Source organism: Lissotriton helveticus, chromosome 5_1, assembly GCF_964261635.1.
Source record: "Lissotriton helveticus chromosome 5_1, aLisHel1.1, whole genome shotgun sequence".
Lineage (NCBI taxonomy): Eukaryota > Metazoa > Chordata > Amphibia > Caudata > Salamandridae > Lissotriton > Lissotriton helveticus.
The window spans coordinates 1,008,376,746-1,008,394,571 of NC_136065.1; the positions used below are offsets into that span (position 1 = coordinate 1,008,376,746).

Below are 17,826 nucleotides of genomic sequence, written 5' to 3' on the forward strand. Positions count from 1 at the left end.
GGGGGCAGGATCTGGACAAAAGGAATAGGCACACTTTTAATAATGGGAGTACAGTATATATACTTAAACAAATACATTACATTCAATACAGTAGGCGTAGCAGTGGGCGTGACTTCGTGGCAGTCGCGAAAGATAAAGGCAAAATGATGTAACAAGAAGGCGTGTACAGGGCGTATACATAGACATGTGATGTAAACGTAACAGAATATGTCATAAACGGGGCGGAAACATGGAGGGGGCTACCTGAGCAGCTGGGACCTCTAACCTAGTGGTGCGCGCAAACTGGCAATGACGTGTTACCAGGGAAAACTGGGGCTATGACTTCTGCGCTAGAAGAGGAGACTAAAGTCTGGAGTGTCAGAGCGACATGTACCCAGGCATATCTAGTATCTGGTGTTTAGAGTACATGTTGATAGAATCCAAAAGTTATCAGGGTAAAGGCTAACAGACACTAAGACTGGTGCATGCATTATTCTACATGTAGTGCGTGTGCGGGGAATATTCTATGAATATTAATACAGTATTTCTCTTACATGGAGACATAGAGGCTAGACCGTGATGGAAACTATTGATGCGATTCAGTAGCTTAGGAATGCAGAGAAGGAGGGCTGAACTGATAACTAGAAACATAACATATTCTTGGCAGACTGGGAGGCAGAGCCAGGCCGGGCCGGGCACTGCGAGGCATGAAGTAAGCGAAGGGTCAGGGATGCAGGTGGGGGCTGTATCGCTCCTCGGAGAGGGTTCAGGAGACAGGAGCTGAATCTGAGTCCAGGCCCTTTTGAGGCCTAGAAACGGGGACAATTCAATGAATTAACGTGCACACTGTGAAAATGTGACAACGTAGGTTTACATAGGCCTGATATTCGTTGCTTTCACGAAGACTGGAAACTGGCATACTAGAGATGGACACAACTGTAATTGCGTCTTTAATCGATCAGAGGGGAATACATGCATATTGATCATGCACATATAACATAAGATGGGGAACACGTAGGCACATATAACATGGCAAAATTTACTTTTCCACAAGAGGAAGCAATGATTGGATCCAAATTCAAAGAGAGAATATCCTCCACTGTTGGAGATATTTTAATCCCTAGATAGGTTACCACGGGTTCAAAATTAATATCTACTGGGCGACCGGCCACTGAATGAATCAATTGTGTTTTGGACACATTTAGTTTATAACCCGAAGCCCGTCCAAAGACCTTGGCTGCTTCGATGATCTCCGGTAAAGCATTACTAATATCTGATGTTGCGACTGCAATGTCATCTGCGTATGCAAATATTTGATATGCCTCATTATTTATCACGACCGGTTTAATTATTTCATTACTCTCCATGGTAAGTATAAAAGGCTCAATATATAAAGCGAATAACAGGGGGGAACAAGGACAACCCTGTCTTGTCCCCCTCCCTATCGCTATGTCCCCTGACAGCATACCCGAGATACGGATAGTAGCTGACGGATTAAGATATAGCGTTTTTATGGCTGTAATAATCTCAGCGGGGAACCCCTTTCATGCTAAGACTGACCACAGGAACCTCCACGAGACCCTGTCGAATGCTTTTTCAGCATCCAACAGGGCCACTCCAAACGGGGCATTAGTACCCTTTGACCAGTCCAGCATGGAGACGATCCTCTTAACATGATGCGTAGTGTCTCTGCGTTGAATGAAGCCATGTTGTCTAAGAGACACCAACCCTGGCATCAGCTCATTCAGCCTATTTGCAATTACCTTTGAGTATATGTTGCCTTCTGAATTGAGCAGTGAAATTGGTCTATAGGACCCCAAATCGGTATCCTTTTCCCCTTTTTTCCTAAAAACCACTATCGTCGCTTTAGACCAAGAGTCCGGAGCAATACCAAAAAATGCTTGCTGACAAACCTCTTGTAGTTCGTTCTTCAATTAATTCCTGAAAGTTTGGTAAAACTCCAATGAAATTTTATCAGGGCCCATCGCCTTCCCCTGCGCTAATCCTAATAAAGCAGACTCAACTTCTGCCCATACCAAGGGAGCAGATCTTTCGAATATTCTCCCTCATCATTTAGTTGTAAGTCTGTTGCTTCTTTGCTATATAAAGATTGATAAAACCCTTGAAATGCTACAAGAACACCCTCCTTCGTTTCCTGCAGTGTTCCATCTAGGTCTATAATCTTAGTAATCTCGTTATAGGCAGCTTTTTCCCTGAACCGTTTAGCCAGGGTTCGGCCAGTTTTCTCACTAAATTCGTATGCCTCCTTCTTGTGCTGTGCATACACTTCCGCAATATGGTCCGCTATGTTGGCATATGTAGCTGTCCTTTTCTTAGTAAGATCCCTCTGAGCCCTGATCGGATCTAAACCGGAGCCAATAGCAGCAGCCAATTCTCTTCCTGCCAATATAACTGAGAGTCAAAGTCCTTTTTATGTTTAGGCCATGCCTTTTTACGTTTAGCATTGGCAAAACTCAATGTTTCCCCTCTGACAACAGATTTTAAAGTATCTCATACTATTCTCACGTCAGCTGTTCCTTTATTAAATTCCCAGAACTCACGAATTTCCTTAATCATAAATTGGCGATACTCTTCATCCATTAATAACTTCCTCTCTAAAGACCATGTTTGATTGCCTTCTTTCAGGTCAGATCCCAGAGTGATCTGCACACTCACAGGATTGTGATCTGAAACCAGCTTAGGATGAATCTCAATACTAGCTCTCCCTAACAATATAGAGGATACAAAAAAATAGTCTAACCTAACAAATTTTAAATGAGGGGCAGAAAAAAAAGTGAATCCAGGGTCACCGGGGTGTAAAATATTCCAGACGTCATGTAGCCCACGTTCTAAAATCAACCCCCTCAATGACTTAAAAACTTGTTTCTTTCTACCTTTATATACATTGCTTGACCTCATATCCATCTGAGCATCAATATGAATATTAAAATCGCCACACATGACGACTGGCTGAGTCCATTGGGCCAATTCTACATTCAAATAAATCAATTCGACATCGTCCAAATTGGGACTATATACATTACACACAGTGAACCTACTTTGATTAATTCTGAATTCGCTGGTTGCCCAACGTCCCCATTTATCTGATGCTGATTTAATACAAACACCCAGACCACGTTTCAAGAAAATCGCTACCCCCCTTTTGACCCCTGTTTGTTTAGAACACACTATTAATTCCAGCCCCAAAGTTTTTAGATACCCCCTATTGATCCATGAGATATGCATTTCCTGTAAGCATAGCAGATCAATATGTAGCAACTGTACAATCCTAGCCAATACCCGCCTCCTCTTAGGATCGTTAAGACCACATACATTCAGAGTACAAATCTTTAGTTTCTTATTCATTTTCATTGGTACAAAAAATACAGATCAAAACATAAGTATAACACAGGTAAAACTGGAATATACTCAAAAAACCTTTAACACATGACTTTAAACATACTCCTCTCTTATATAAGATCTCTTGTATACTCTTGAGCCTTTTAGCCTGTGCCTTAACTGTTGCCGAATTTACACCCCCTACACACCTCCACCATGCCCCCACCACCTCAATCCTCCTTCCCCCCACCACCATCCCAGTTCCCACCCCTCCCTCCCCACCCGCCCTTCCCACCACATGAGGCCATGGGGCTCTCAGTCCCTGCATTACATGGAGTACCGTGCTCCCCCCCAGGGCAGATGGAAAATAGAAAACAAAAACAATCGCCTAATCTCTATATTGAGGACCCCAGAATACTATATATAGGGCAGCGTTAACTATTCCTTTCTACAGGTTTTAGCGGCGGCCAATTATTACCATATCCACCAGCTAAGCTCAGCTTATTTCTACAATGAACCCAAATATTCCTTAGCCTCAATTTCTGAAAAAAAGAATCTAGTCTGACCCTTTACAATTACTTTAAGTTTAGCTGGATTCTGCAGAAAAACAATAGCCCCTTTGCTCTGAAAGCCAGGGATAAGCTGCCGAAGATGCCAGCGTTTAGATACTGTAGCCTGACAAAAATCTGGTCTCACAAAAAAATTACACTCTTTAGCTACACCCTTCTTGTCAGGCCTGGCAAGTGAGAATATATCCTCTCTGGCTAGAAAGTTGTTGAAGCAGACTAAAATCGCTCTCGGACGTTCTTCTTCTCCTTGCCTCGGTTTCTTCACTGAGAATGGAAACCTATGAGCCCTTTGTATTTCTCTTAACCAGTCCCATGAGGTCAGCTCAGGAAAAGCCTCTGTCAAAAGGTCCGCAATAAATTTCCGCACGTCAGTCCCTTCTTTTTTCTCCGGAATGCCTAAAAAACGCAGATTGTTCCGGCATGCTTTATTCTCAAGCTCAGACAACTTGTTACTAATATCGTCCCGGTGAGCTTTAATGGCCTCAAGTTCAGTTTTCCGGACTACTGCCTCATCCTCTAATAACCGCAATTCTGGCTTTGGCTTCCGTGACTCTAACCGTGGTGTCTGAACAAATTTTGATCACCCGGCGCACTGCATTTTTCACTTTACTACATGTCGCTTGAGTCCTAGTATTTTCAGCTTTTATCTCCGCTCTATGTTTCATCATCGTTTCATAAATTGTAGCAAGGGTAATCTCCTGAGGTGGATTCAATGTCTCCTCCTGTTGAGATTGTGATATTTCGGGTAATACAACTTCTGGGGGGCTTTCATTATTCCCTGAATTTGTCTGCTCAATATGGGATTTTTTGCGTTGGCTCCCCCTCTTCCTTACTCTTTTTACTGTGACATCACTCGCATTTGGGGAAGCAGTATTTGATGTTATTTCAATCTCCGAGCTACTCCCCTCCCTATAGTCCTGCCAATCCTTACTAATATTTGTACTCTCGTCCGAGGAGGGGTCAGAAAGTGAATAAAAATTATCAATCGCTTCCTGTGATCCCCTAAGATCTTGTTCAGAGTTACCACCACTTAGTGCCAAATAATCTATTTCAGACACAAGATTGTCCAGACTGCCGGATACTGCTTGCTTAGAGCTAGGAACTACATCATCCATAATGCCTTTCTCAAGTCTTAAAGACTCCGCCACTATTGATCTCTGCAAAGGTGAAGAATGACCTGGATTAGCGCCACCTTCAGCTGCATATTCTTCCCCCACTTCTCCATGTATTCTGGGAAGGGTATTTTCAACATTAGGTATTCCATCAGGTATTTCACTTGTGACCCCCTCTGCAGAGCCCTCCACAGACAACTGTGCTGCCCCCTTCACAATTTGCCGTTCAAACAGCGTATTGTATTTGCCCCTTTTTTCGCAGCTCGCATAACCGGCTTGTCCACAGGGTCACCCCCCTTTTTAACTTTTGGTATAGCTCCCTGCTGCTGTTGTTTACGGGACTCACCCACTGACAGCTCATCTGCGAAAGCGTCCTCGGTAGCGGGCTGCTCTTTACCTTTTTCGCTGCTGGTCACAACTTGCGGCAGCATAGCTTTCTTTGCCTTTCGGGGACCTCCACGCCCGCGCACCACACCAAGCTGGAAGCCCCAAAAAATGGTAGGCGCCATGCCGATAACCTCTGCCGACAAAGAAGGAGTCCCACCGGTATCTGGATGCCGTCGACCGGTGTGTATGAGGTAGCACAGCAAACGCGGAATAGCAGGATAAACGGGTAATCAGGTAAGCGCTTCTGCTTCTTACAGCCTGCTGCTACTTGAGGCGTTTTTTAATTACTCCACTTCTCGCCGAGTACTCACTTCGTACCCACACTAATTCTCCACACTCTGCTTTTTACAAATATTTTCCGTGTCTGCCCAGGGTCAAAAATGCTGTATACCATCCGCCACTGGGAGCGAGGACTGAGCTGTTCACACAGCCCACGCCATGGACGCCATCTTGCCTCCCAATGGGTAGATGATGTGTCCTTCCACTGCTTATGTTAGATGTTGATGTGCAGTGCATGGGAGGGAGGGAATGTGTTCTCCCTGTGGTTCAGTGACATAAAATTGAGGGACATAATATAGAATGCCCAAAATATCGACTCCAAAATATCGAAGTACAGAATATCGAATCCCTATCTACAAACAGGTAAGTACCAAAATATTGAATCCAAAATATAGAATGTTAAAAATATAGTTAACTAAAATATCGAATTTTTTTAAAAGTTTTAAAAATAATATAAAATTAATTAAATATTAAAATCAATTTAGCAAAACATACTTAAAATAATGTAAAAAAATCTTAATATGTAAAAAGAATAAATGTAATGTAAAACAAAGTAGAGAACTTGTTGGATAGTGAGAGAGAAAAAGTTACTGCCACACCAGTGAGTGTAACAGTAGGGAAAGCGTTGGATAGTGTAGGGGTAATAATTACTATTCCCACTCCAGTGAGTGCAACAGTAGGGAAAGCGTTGGATAGCGTAGGGGTAAAAATTACTATTCCCACTCCAAAGAGTGCAACAATAGGGAAAGCGTTGGATAGCGGGGGGTAAAAATTATTATTCTCACTCCAGAGAGTGAAACAGTAGGGAAAGCGTTGGATAGCGGGAGGCTGAAAATTACTATTTCCACTCCAGTGAGTGCAACAGTAGGGAAAGCGTTGGATAGCGAAGGGCTAAAATGTACTATTCCCACTCCAGAGAGTGCAACAGTAGGGAAAGCTTTGGATAGCGGGAGGGTAAAAATTACTATTCCTACTCCAAAGAGTGCAACAGTAGGGAAAGCGTTGGATAGTGTAGGGGTAAAAATTACTATTCCAACTCCAGAGATTGCAACAGTAGGGAAAGCATTAGATAGAGGGAGGGTAAAAATTACTATTCCCACTCCAGTGAGTGCAACAGTAGGGAAAGCGTTGGATAGCGTAGGGGTAAAAATTACAATTCCCACTCCAAAGAGTGCAACAGTGGGGAAAGCGTTGGATAGTGGGTGTACAAATGACTATTCCCACTCCAGAGAGTGCAATAGTAGGGAAAGCGTTGGATAGCGGGAGGCTAAAAATGACTATTCCCACTCCAGTGAGTGCAACAGTAGGGAAAGCGTTGGATAGTGTATGGCTAAAATGTACTATTCCCACTCCAGAGAGTGCAACAGTAGGGAAAGCGTTGGATAGCGGGAGGGTAAAAATTACTATTCCCACTACAAAGAGTGCAACACTAGGGAAAGCGTTGGATAGCATAGGTGTAAAAATTACTATTCCAACTCCAGAGAGTGCAACAGTAGGGAAAGCATTGGATAGAGGCAGGGTAAAAATTACTATTCCCACTCCAGTGAGTGCAACAGTAGGGAAAGCGTTGGATAGCGTAGGCGTAAAAATTACTATTCCCACTCCAGTGAGTACAACAGTAGGAAAGCGTTGGATAGCGTTGGGGTAAAAATTACTATTCACACTCCAGAGAGTGCAACAGTAGGGAAAGCGTTGGATAGCGTAGGGGTAAAAATTACTATTCACACTCCAGAGAGTGCAACAGTAGGGAAAGTAATGATTTAATATTAAAATTAAATTAAATTGATTATCAATACCAATAAAAAATTAATTCAAGTAATTACCAATTAATAAAAACTAATTACCATTCAAAAAATTAATTATAAATTAATAAAAGATAGTTGCCAATGAATAATTAATTATCAATTAACTATCAATATATATAAATAAAAATAAGTATTTACTTTATTACAATTAAATTACTTCCCACCCTATTCCCCTATAAACCCACAACCCGCTCCAAATAATAAATAATACGATTAACATTATGATCAATTAATAAAAATTAATTACCAATTCATAAACAATATTTACGAATTCATAAATGTAATTACCAATAATAATTATTTATCAAGCAATTAATTATCAATACATATAAATAAAAATAAATAATACCTTTATTGCAAGTACATTACTTCCCACCCTATTCCCGTATAAACCCACAACCCGCTCTAAATAAATAATATAATTAACATAAATATCAGTTAATCAAGTAATAAAAATTATTTACCAAATAATAAAAATGAATTATCAATTAAAAAAATGATTACAAATTGATGAAAATTAATTACAAATTTAAAAATAATGACCAATTAAATAAAAGTCATTACCAGATAATATTGAAATATCAATTAATTATCAATACATATAAATAAAAATTATATTTAATTTACTATAATTAAATTACTTCCCACCCTATTCCCCTATAAACCCACAACCCATAACGGAATTAAATTACACAAAAATTGAATAACATAACATTCATTACTTTAAATTAAACAGACATAATAAAATTAATATTTAATTTTAATACATATACTACCATACATAACACTAAAAAAAATGGATATTATGGAAATCGATATTTTAAATTCGATATTATGGAATTCGATATTTCATACCCCAAATTCGATATTCTGACTTACTATATTTTGGTAATTCGATATTCCGGGCAGTCTTTATTTTTATTTCGATATTTTGGACAGTCTATATTTTGGAATCGATATTTCGGGTGTTCACCCTACCTGCTTCCTCTACTCCCCATCTCCTTCAGCCCCCGTCCTCTCTGCTTCAGTTTAAATCTGCTGTCTTGGAAGGGTGCTTGGTAGGTGAAACTAATTAGGCTCTATGACCAATCCTTGTTACTATGTTCTCCTTTGCTAACCACGTCCTGGCAAATTTTCCTCTAAATTGTGAAACTAACCTCTCTAAGGTATTTGCTTACAATTGAAACTATAAAGCCTCCATAACCACTATGATTTATAGCATTTTTTTCAAATAAAAAATGTTGCAATTATCTGATGAGCAGAATCGTGAAAAAAATATTTCCAAATAATATTTTAGGTGTAATTTTTTTTTAAAATGTGCCTTCTTGCTTCAAAAATGCACTTTTCTTTTCGACAGGACTGTGGTCTCTCTTTGGTTCATCAAAAAAGCAGGACACATATAATCCATTGACTTTGGTAGCATCTGGTGCCTCAGTGGAAGAAAGCTTTCCTTGCAGGAACCGTTCCTCAACAGTCCTTCATCAGTCTTTGGAGTCTTATTTTCCTCCACTAAAAGAAGAAACAGAAGAATGCGACGCCCTTGCTGAAAATCATGCACAAGTAGGCATCCTCACCACATCAGGTAACCATTACTGCTTGATAATCAAATGAGAGCCTAACATAACTAGGAATGCAATATTGGTCTGCTCCCCTGAAATTCAAACTCTAAACTTTGCAGGATGTTTTCTCTTATAATAGCTGTGAGACACACAGCTACTTCAGTTTCTGCATCTCAGTTTACCATACCAGTGTAGTTGCATACTAATAAGTTGGTCTTCTTTAAAATCACGTGTATTACGAAATCTCTGTAGGCGCTTCCTTGATCCTTCCCACTATTATACTATCCAGAAATGCTTTTGAAGTCTGTGGTTTGTATTGTGATACTGCAGTGTTGAGTTTAAGCAATGTACATTGAAAGTAAAAGAAAAAAAACTCTTATGCAGCTGTCCAGATTTAGTTTACCTATGTGAAATGGGTGAGATGCTTTATATATGTTGTGATTTCCCTCATTTTCAGAGTGTGCATATTTAACAATGTTTGCGGTTCTGCCTCAGCCAAATGAATTTATCATACGTGCCAGATGCACTGAGGTTGATATATTCACTCCTTAGTTAGACCACACTTTAAGTTACTGCTCTCTCAAGAGACAAGGAGTCATTCCTCTTCAGGACACCAAGGCATCATGATCTGGGATCACATACAATGATAGAATGATCCTTATCTGACTTCACATTTAGAAGCCAGGTCCAGTATTCACTGGTTCTGCTTCTGTGCCCATAGGCATCCTGCCATTCGGGACACTTGTTATTTTCTGATGACTGACGGATGTGATTAGATCTCACTGTAGTAAGTGGTGAAGTAATTTAAAAGTGATCTGTGTGGTCCAAATGGGAGTCTATAAATGGGCTTTATTAAACCATGACAGGAAACATCCTTTACAACGCAACTTTTACCACGCAGTGCCTTTACGATGCAACTTTCACAACGCAAACCATTACAACGCATTGCGCTGGGGGGACCTCTAGGATAGGGAATAGATTTAATTTACTATCCAACACCTTCCCTACTATCCACGGGGACTGGAGTTGGAATAGTAAATTAAACTATTCACTATCCAGCGCCCCAAAGCACTATGCATTGTAAAGGTATTCATTGTAAATACCGCGTTGTAAAGGCATGCGTGGTAAAAGCATGCGTTGTAATGTCATACATCGAACCATGACCATCATGCCCCTAACAGCAGGGGAGCACCAAGTTATTGGTACCAGAATCCAAAAAGTAACGCTCAGAATATAGTAGGAGCCTCTAGGGTTGGGCTGGACCTCAGTGCAGGGGCGGAGGGCAGAGAGTAAGGTGATATTGTGGGAGCAACAATATGAACCAGGAAGCGTCTCTGACATAGTGCTGCTCGGAGTGTGACCATACAAGAATGTTTCTGCCGGTGTCAGAAGCACTGCCTGAATCTGAAGTGAGAAGAATGTGAGAAGTGCGGGAAGGGACAATCATATTTTTTTCATCAAATGGTGAAATCATTTCCAGAAACTGAATGAGGGATCTTGCGGGGGAGGGAGGGCTAGGGTTGAAGCACAGAACCTGTATGACCTGTGCAATACTTTAAAGTTATTACCATATGGTGAAAGATGAGCCATGTGAACCCCAGATGAGACAAAGCTAATGGCATTTTATTACCTCCTCAGGAAATGACCACATTGTGGCCGATTCACAAAGGCATTTAAGAGTGCATAAAAGGATTGTCCTCTAGTAAATTGTTACATCATCTTATGTGTTTGTGAATTGGCCTCAAATTATCTAAAATGGGAATAAAATGGGTGCATTCAGGGAATAATATTATTTAGGTCGTTCAAACAGAAAGTACTGTGCCCTCTTTGCACTTTAGTAACAGGAAGTTGGACATTTTGGCCCGAGTCACAGAGATATTCAAACGAACATAAAATAGTACTACTTCCCTTATTCATAACTTAATTTTCTCCAATATCTTGCCTCAAAGATCTATTGGTATGCAACTTCTATCTTGCAATTGGACATCCTAGCTCTAAAGTTGGGACTTTGTTATGTACTATCGTCTATATTGCTGTGACAGCAGAAAGGTATTCCTGTAACAAAAAATGTATAAATATACAGCCTACACATGAAAAAGAATTAAACGACCAGCTTTGTGAAAAAACAGGTTTAGACTTCTTACAAAATTGTTAATATGTTGTAAAGGTATGCAAGTACAAAGGACATCTGTTCAAAGCAGAATGGAACAAAATCAAAAAACCTGCACCACTGATCACTTGTATGTGAAAATTAGGGATGAAAAGGAGAATTATAGTGAAGCCAAAGAACATTTTACGGAAAATAAAGGTTACATTTATGGGTAAAAAAGCAAGAAAACCTCCAGACCTGACCCATAGTGAGTGGCAGCTCCTCTGTTATGGCGGATGAGCATCGCCCTACTGCCTCAGCAGCATACAAGCATGTAAAATAAACTGATAATAAAGCAGTTATATTATAATTTTATTTTTCATGGTCAGATCTAAGTCGAGTCTTGGGGGCGGGCCGAGGCAAGAATGAAGGGCACTTGCAATCGTGGACACTGCAAGGTCACATGGCAGTTTGTCCGGCTGTCTTAGGAGGGCCAAACCATCATGCACACTTAGATGTCTCCAGCAGTAGCACTTAGATGTCTCAGGCTATTGCTGGAGAACAGCAGGCAGAGACACCCAATCCTTCTGGGAGCGTAAAACCAGCCCGCTCCGCCTAATCCCAGTGCTGCTCTTGTGCTGGGTAATGGTATTACCAGCATGAGGGCAGCATCTGGATTGGGGAGGGGAGTCTGGGAGACTGTGATCGGAAGAAGAGCACCAAGGCAGCAGGTGGCAAGACAGCAGGTACGTTTTCATTTCAATGTATTTATCCCTGTGCTGCCCCACCACTTTTCCTCCACTACCAGTGCCACGACCTAAACAGAACTCTCTTTATGCCAGGGAGCAAGTGTTGCAACAAAAGTAAAAGGAATGCCTTCCTAGCTGCATACACTGTGGATGTGTTGCATCCACTGTGTTATATGCTTGGAGAGGCCCAAGTAGACGCATCACCTAATCAAGCCTGGGTTCTATGAGTGCCGTTACACAAGATGTGTGTTCCTCCAGTGCCAGTCAAGAGATTATCCTACAAATACCTTTGAGCTCAGAAATCTAAGAAAAATATTCACAAAACAAAAAATAAATATTCTAATCACAAAACAAAAAAAACTGAAATTTAGAAATACAGCTGCATGTACATCCTACATAACCAATATAATCTAAATACAAAACTATACCTAAAAAAAACTACACTATACACTGGATTTTAGACCTGTCAGCCTTATGGTGGTCTTCCCCACACATTTTGCCTTCACCCCTCCTATTTTTGCTAAATTTGTTTTTGTTAGTCTTAGGAAAATGAGTGCTTTACCACTTCTGAACAGTGCTAAAGTGCTTGTGCTCTCTCCTTTAAACATGATACAATTGGCTTGCACCTGAATGGCATATTTAATTTACTTCAACATCCCTTGTAGAGTGGAAGAGCATGTACCCCGGGACTCAAAATGAAATGCTAATAATGAGCCTGCTGTAGCATTTAATTCACACACCCACTTAAGTAGCCCCTTAAAGCATGCCCCATGCTTGCCATTGCAGCCTGATTGCAGTTTTAAACTGCCAATTCCACTTGCCAATATAGCGCCCTAGCCAAGCCTTAAATTCCCCTCTTATTCCATTTAAGTCACCCTTAGGGTAGGTGCAAGTTGCCCATAGGCCCGGGTGCATTCTAATTAAAAGCCTGGACATGCATTTTTAAGTATTACATGTCCTGGTAGTGAAAAATACTTAAATTCCTTTTTCACTACTGTGAGGCCTACCTCTCCCATGGGGTGAGATTAGGTTCCCTTGTTACATTCAATAAGAGCTAACTTTGATTGGGAACAGTTAAGCATTTCATGTTTGCTGTCTGAGAAATTGTAATTACAAATTCTCTTTATTGGTAAATTAGGATCTTGAGTTTAAATTTGGAAATGCCACTATTAGAGAGTTGGCATTTTCCTGCTTTGGTGCATGCAGACTATCCTGGGTAATTGGCAGTTGGACTTTGTTTCTTGCTCACAGAAAGCCCCACAGTAGAGGGATTAGCTATGCATGGATGGGCCATCAACTGGCTGGATGCAGGTGAAGCTGGGCACAGCCCCACTTGCATACAAAGGACTTGTTTATGTGGCCAGCTTGGGGCTAGGGCAGGGGAGTAAAAGAACTTAAAGCACTTCATAGGGAATTCTCTAGAAACGTTTCCTACTTCAAAGAAAGGACTGTGTATAAAAAGAGGATCTTCAGACCCACTCTTCAGTTTTCCTTCTGGATCTGTGGAAGGAGTCTCAGATGACTGCCTGCTGCTGTAGCCTGCTGTGTACTCCACAAGACTGATTTGTGCACCCAGAATGCCTGCTTTACTGCCTTGACCCTACCTTGCTCTGCAGCTTAAGCCCTTTTTCATCACGTGCACCCAGGTCTTCCAGAGTGCCTCGACGGGCTAGTTTCCTGACCTCCTGTTCAGAGCCTCTGGGACAAAAAAGCTCCCTCCATCTTGAACCGCACCTGGACCCAGCCTGAGTGAGTCTTACCCCCCCCCCCACCCCACCATAAGTGGTGCCCTTCAGTCCTAGATCCTTAGTGGAAGGGCCAAATGTGCCAAGATAGCCAAACTCTAACTCTTGGGACATTGCAAAGTTTTGAAAAAAACTGATTTGAGAACCGAGGGAAGATCAGGACCAAACTGTTTGCCTATCTGCCAAAGTGCATCGCCTGTCAGGCTGAATTTGCAAAAGCTCCAGCTAGGTTCTTCTCAGCAGCAAATCTTGTTTAGCAGTCCATCACCAAAGGGGTATCTGCCCTCATTAACCTCCTGTCAGATCCAGCCTCCTGCCTCATCCCACTTGAGATATTCAAATAAAAAAAAGTTACTAAGTCTGAACATAGACATCTTCCCCTCGACTTCATCCAGTAGGTCCCCGACATCGATCTTCCTTCCTTATGAGATAATTTTTTATAACATTTCTTCTAAGTCTAAAGGTAAACAACAACCAGGCCAATCAATCACCAACCAGGCCCAATCGGTATCCGACTCATGCTCCATCGCGATTGGCCTTATTGTTCGACTTTGAACATTTACGCTGAACTAGCTGTCCGCAGTTGAAGCTTTGATCTTTTAGGCGCTAGATTTTTCCTTAAACTTTAAAATTCATAACCATCGTTGTTCGCTGTTTTGTTGTAAAATTTATTAACATTTTTCACACTTTTTTCTAAATTGATGTGGGATTTTTCTTGTGTTGTATTTTTACTTTATTAGTGTTAGTGTGCTGCATAAATACTTTACACATTGCCTCCAAGCTACACCTGACTACTTTTGTGCCAGGATACCAGAGGGTTAATCACAGGTTAAATTAGGACTTTTTGTGGTTCACCCTGATTGGGATTGTGGCTGTTGCTTGAATTGGGGTCACCACAATGACTTCAACCAGCAACCTATTTTAAACAACTACTTACAAGACTTAATAAAAAAAAATATTTACATGACTACCCAAACCACTATAACTAACCACACTAGCCTTTCACCGACCTTCCTGTAGGCTCACCCAATGTAGTACCACAACCTAACAATAAAAAAAGACAGCCTTATCTGAAATACAGAGGTGCATCCCCAGACCTGTCATCCTCATTGAGTGCAGTTGTAGGCTGAGAATAAAAATTTGCTAAATAATACAGTAAACATTAAAAAACAAATGGCAGCAAAATGGAAATAAAAAACTTTTTATACATTAAAGTGAATGGAAACATTATTTAAATCAATTGTTTCATAATGGAGAAATGTTTCGCCTGGTATGCTGCGGAGGGGATGAAACATGTATTGACTGGACCAATCTCTCACTTGTTTCAAAATCAATCACTGTGATTACAATGTAAAATTGTCACTTTAATTGTTTTTATAAATGTAAGGAACATACTTCATTGAAACTGTATATAAAACATTACTTACTGCTTACTCTAGCCTATATAATCTAAATTTGCACTTGTGGGCCTAGGTGTTCTGCCCTCTAACTAGGGTAAACAGTTAGAATCACATATTAGGCGATTTAGGTTAGCGCAGTCCCAGGACCATTACCCCTTCTTGCATGTGGGGCTTTATGTGGGGCCTTACCATGAAGGAACACGTGAATGCAGTTGCTGGGTCTTGCTTTCACACCATCGGCCTATTAAGAAGAGTCTTCCCCTACCTTTCTGACAGCTACAGAAAGACCCTAGTGCAGACCATGGTGATCAGTAAAATTGATTACTGTAACGGACTCCTTATTCAAGCAAATGAGAGTGCCATAAATCGCCTCCAAGTAGTCCAAAACACTGCAGCTAGACTGGTTCTGAATGCCCCCCCCAGAACTCCCTCCAAACCCCTGCTGCGTGAACTGCACTGGCTGCCAATAAGACAACGCACCAAATTCAAGATCTGCTGCCTTGTCCACAAGTGCTTGTTCGGGAAAGGTCCTGACTACCTGGCCCAAAAGCTACCTGTCTATAAACCTGAAAGAGCCTTGCGGTCAAGCAATCAACTGCTACTCAAAACCCCCCTTGTTAAAAAAACCAGACAAGGGGGCAGAGCATTCTCTTTGGTAGGGCCCAAGCTCTGGAACAACCTCCCAGCTGACCTCAGACAAACCGACAATCACTTCTCTTTCAGGAAGAAATTAAAAACTGTATTATTCCAGGAAGACTAAATACTTCTAAACATCAGTGTTCATCCACATTCTTTGTTCTATAGCAACTACTCCATCCTGCGAGCAAAGCGCGGAGATACCTCGCAAGGGGTCGATTCTTGCGCTATACAAGAACATAAAATAAATAAATAAATAAATAAAATATGTAATGAAGCCAGGGATGTATGCTCGTTATCACCGGAGAGACAGTCCTCTGTCATTTCTTCATTGAGTATGGCATGCTCATTATGGAAAATAGAGATCCACTAGAGCTAATGTGCAATATTGATTTGTTCCTCTACAAAGTCTAGTCGTAACTAGCCATGAATTGCATAATAGGAGCTGCTCATGGGAAGGGCCAGAATAAGGCACCATATTAAGGGGCCTATTACGATGGCAGGAGGACGGTGCTGTAAGCAGCACCCGCCGCAATGTTAAAAATGCATGTCGTGCATTTGCATGCACATTGTGACTGGCATCCCGCGGTGCCTGCCACCTTGTGCATGCAAAGGCAGGGGGGTACCATAGGTACCCCCTTGTGCACTGGCCCAACCGCCCCCCCAACACCCTGGGGGACCGCTACCGGCCCGCTATGGGCCCCCAACAGCAAAGACCGCAAGCCTTTCCATGGCGGTAACGCCGCCATGGAAAGGCTGCTCACCGCCCGCATCATAATATGGATGGCGGTGTCTTGCAAACACTGCCACCATATTATACAGGTTTTCCGCCCGGTCGATGAGTCGACCGGCGGAAAAGTGGCGGGGTCATTCATGGTAGGGTGGCGGGTGGATCGGCCCCGCCGGGCCAGCGGTGGTTTCCGCCGGCCCGGTGGGGGCGATCCGCCCGCCATCCTAATGGGCCTCTAAGTTTTCTTCCACCTCTAAAATGCTTATGTTGCTATACTCCAGATTTCTGCCCCAAACATCAAAATTCTGATACATTTCCGTTTATAACTTTACAAGAGCAGGGCAATATATTTTTTATATGTTTGTAGCCAAGTTTTATAAACAAAACTACAGATTGTGCAAAATGTATTAGAGGAGAGGAAACCACTTCCCATGAACAATAGGAATAAAATGGTCATCACCACGCATGGGAAATAAAAAATCCTCACAATGAGTTTGCCTTTGATTGCATAACAATGAGACTTTAGATTCCTTGGACCTCCTGCCATCACAGATGTTTTGGTGGGTAAATTTTTAAACACAGTTGCTTCATGAACAGCTCAAAGGTTTCAAGTAGCTTCTTTAGACCATTAGGGGCTCTTGAAATAATAACTGCTTCATCAGTATATAGCAGGACAAGAACAGGCTTCTTTCTACTGATTGTGTTTTTCTCTAACCCGTTTCCAACATGGCAGCTGCAGGACCATTGATATATAATAAAAACACAAGTGGGGCTAAAATACAGCCCTGTCCGATCCCATGTGCTTGCCCAAAAGAGTTAATGTGTTCCCCTCAATCCCCAAAGTGCACTAAAGCTAGCATAATTCAAGGCACACATGTTGTTCAATAGCCCTCCCTCTCTTCAGAATTTAAGCAAACTTTCCCACAAGTTGATACATTTGTATGGAGTGCGTAGGAATGAAAGAAATGTCCGGAAATTAGCCGTACATTTTTCAAAATCCTTTATTGATCAAATTGTATATGAGGTTCATAGAATAAAAAAGTTCAGCCAACGCATTTCGTTCTCCAAGAGAACTTTGCCAGGGCTGGAAGCAAATAGAATATGTGTTTGAGACACAACTTGGAAACCACCCGATAAATGGTTGTTAAATGGACATTGTTTACAATAAAATAAATTGCTGATCTATGAATTAGATTTTTATCTGAAGAATAATATGTTATGAATAATCATTTTTGAAAGGCCTGATAAATGACTGAAGTTCAATACATTGCTCAAGTCAATTTCCGCCTATAGATGTATAATCATTAGATTACCTCTTTTTAAAATGTACTACCATGTATAACAAATAAAATTATTTTTGTATTTTTCTATATATTAGTGTCACTATTTTTCATTTTTTTATGTATGTATTGTTCTTCTACTGTTGAGCTGTTTATTTGATTGAAGTT

The 17,826-nt window shown here is 41.2% G+C and overlaps 1 protein-coding gene across 1 annotated transcript in view; it reads left to right on the forward strand.

Moving 5' to 3' along the window:
* The window catches only part of C5_1H10orf90 (chromosome 5_1 C10orf90 homolog), an 822,168-nt gene that overhangs the window by 623,475 nt on the left and 180,867 nt on the right, over positions 1-17,826 (forward strand). Inside the window, exon 4 of the mRNA XM_078641149.1 lies at positions 8,828-9,052. Within this exon, the coding sequence (XP_078497275.1) occupies positions 8,828-9,052 (225 nt within the window). The remainder of the gene's footprint in view (positions 1-8,827; positions 9,053-17,826) is intronic.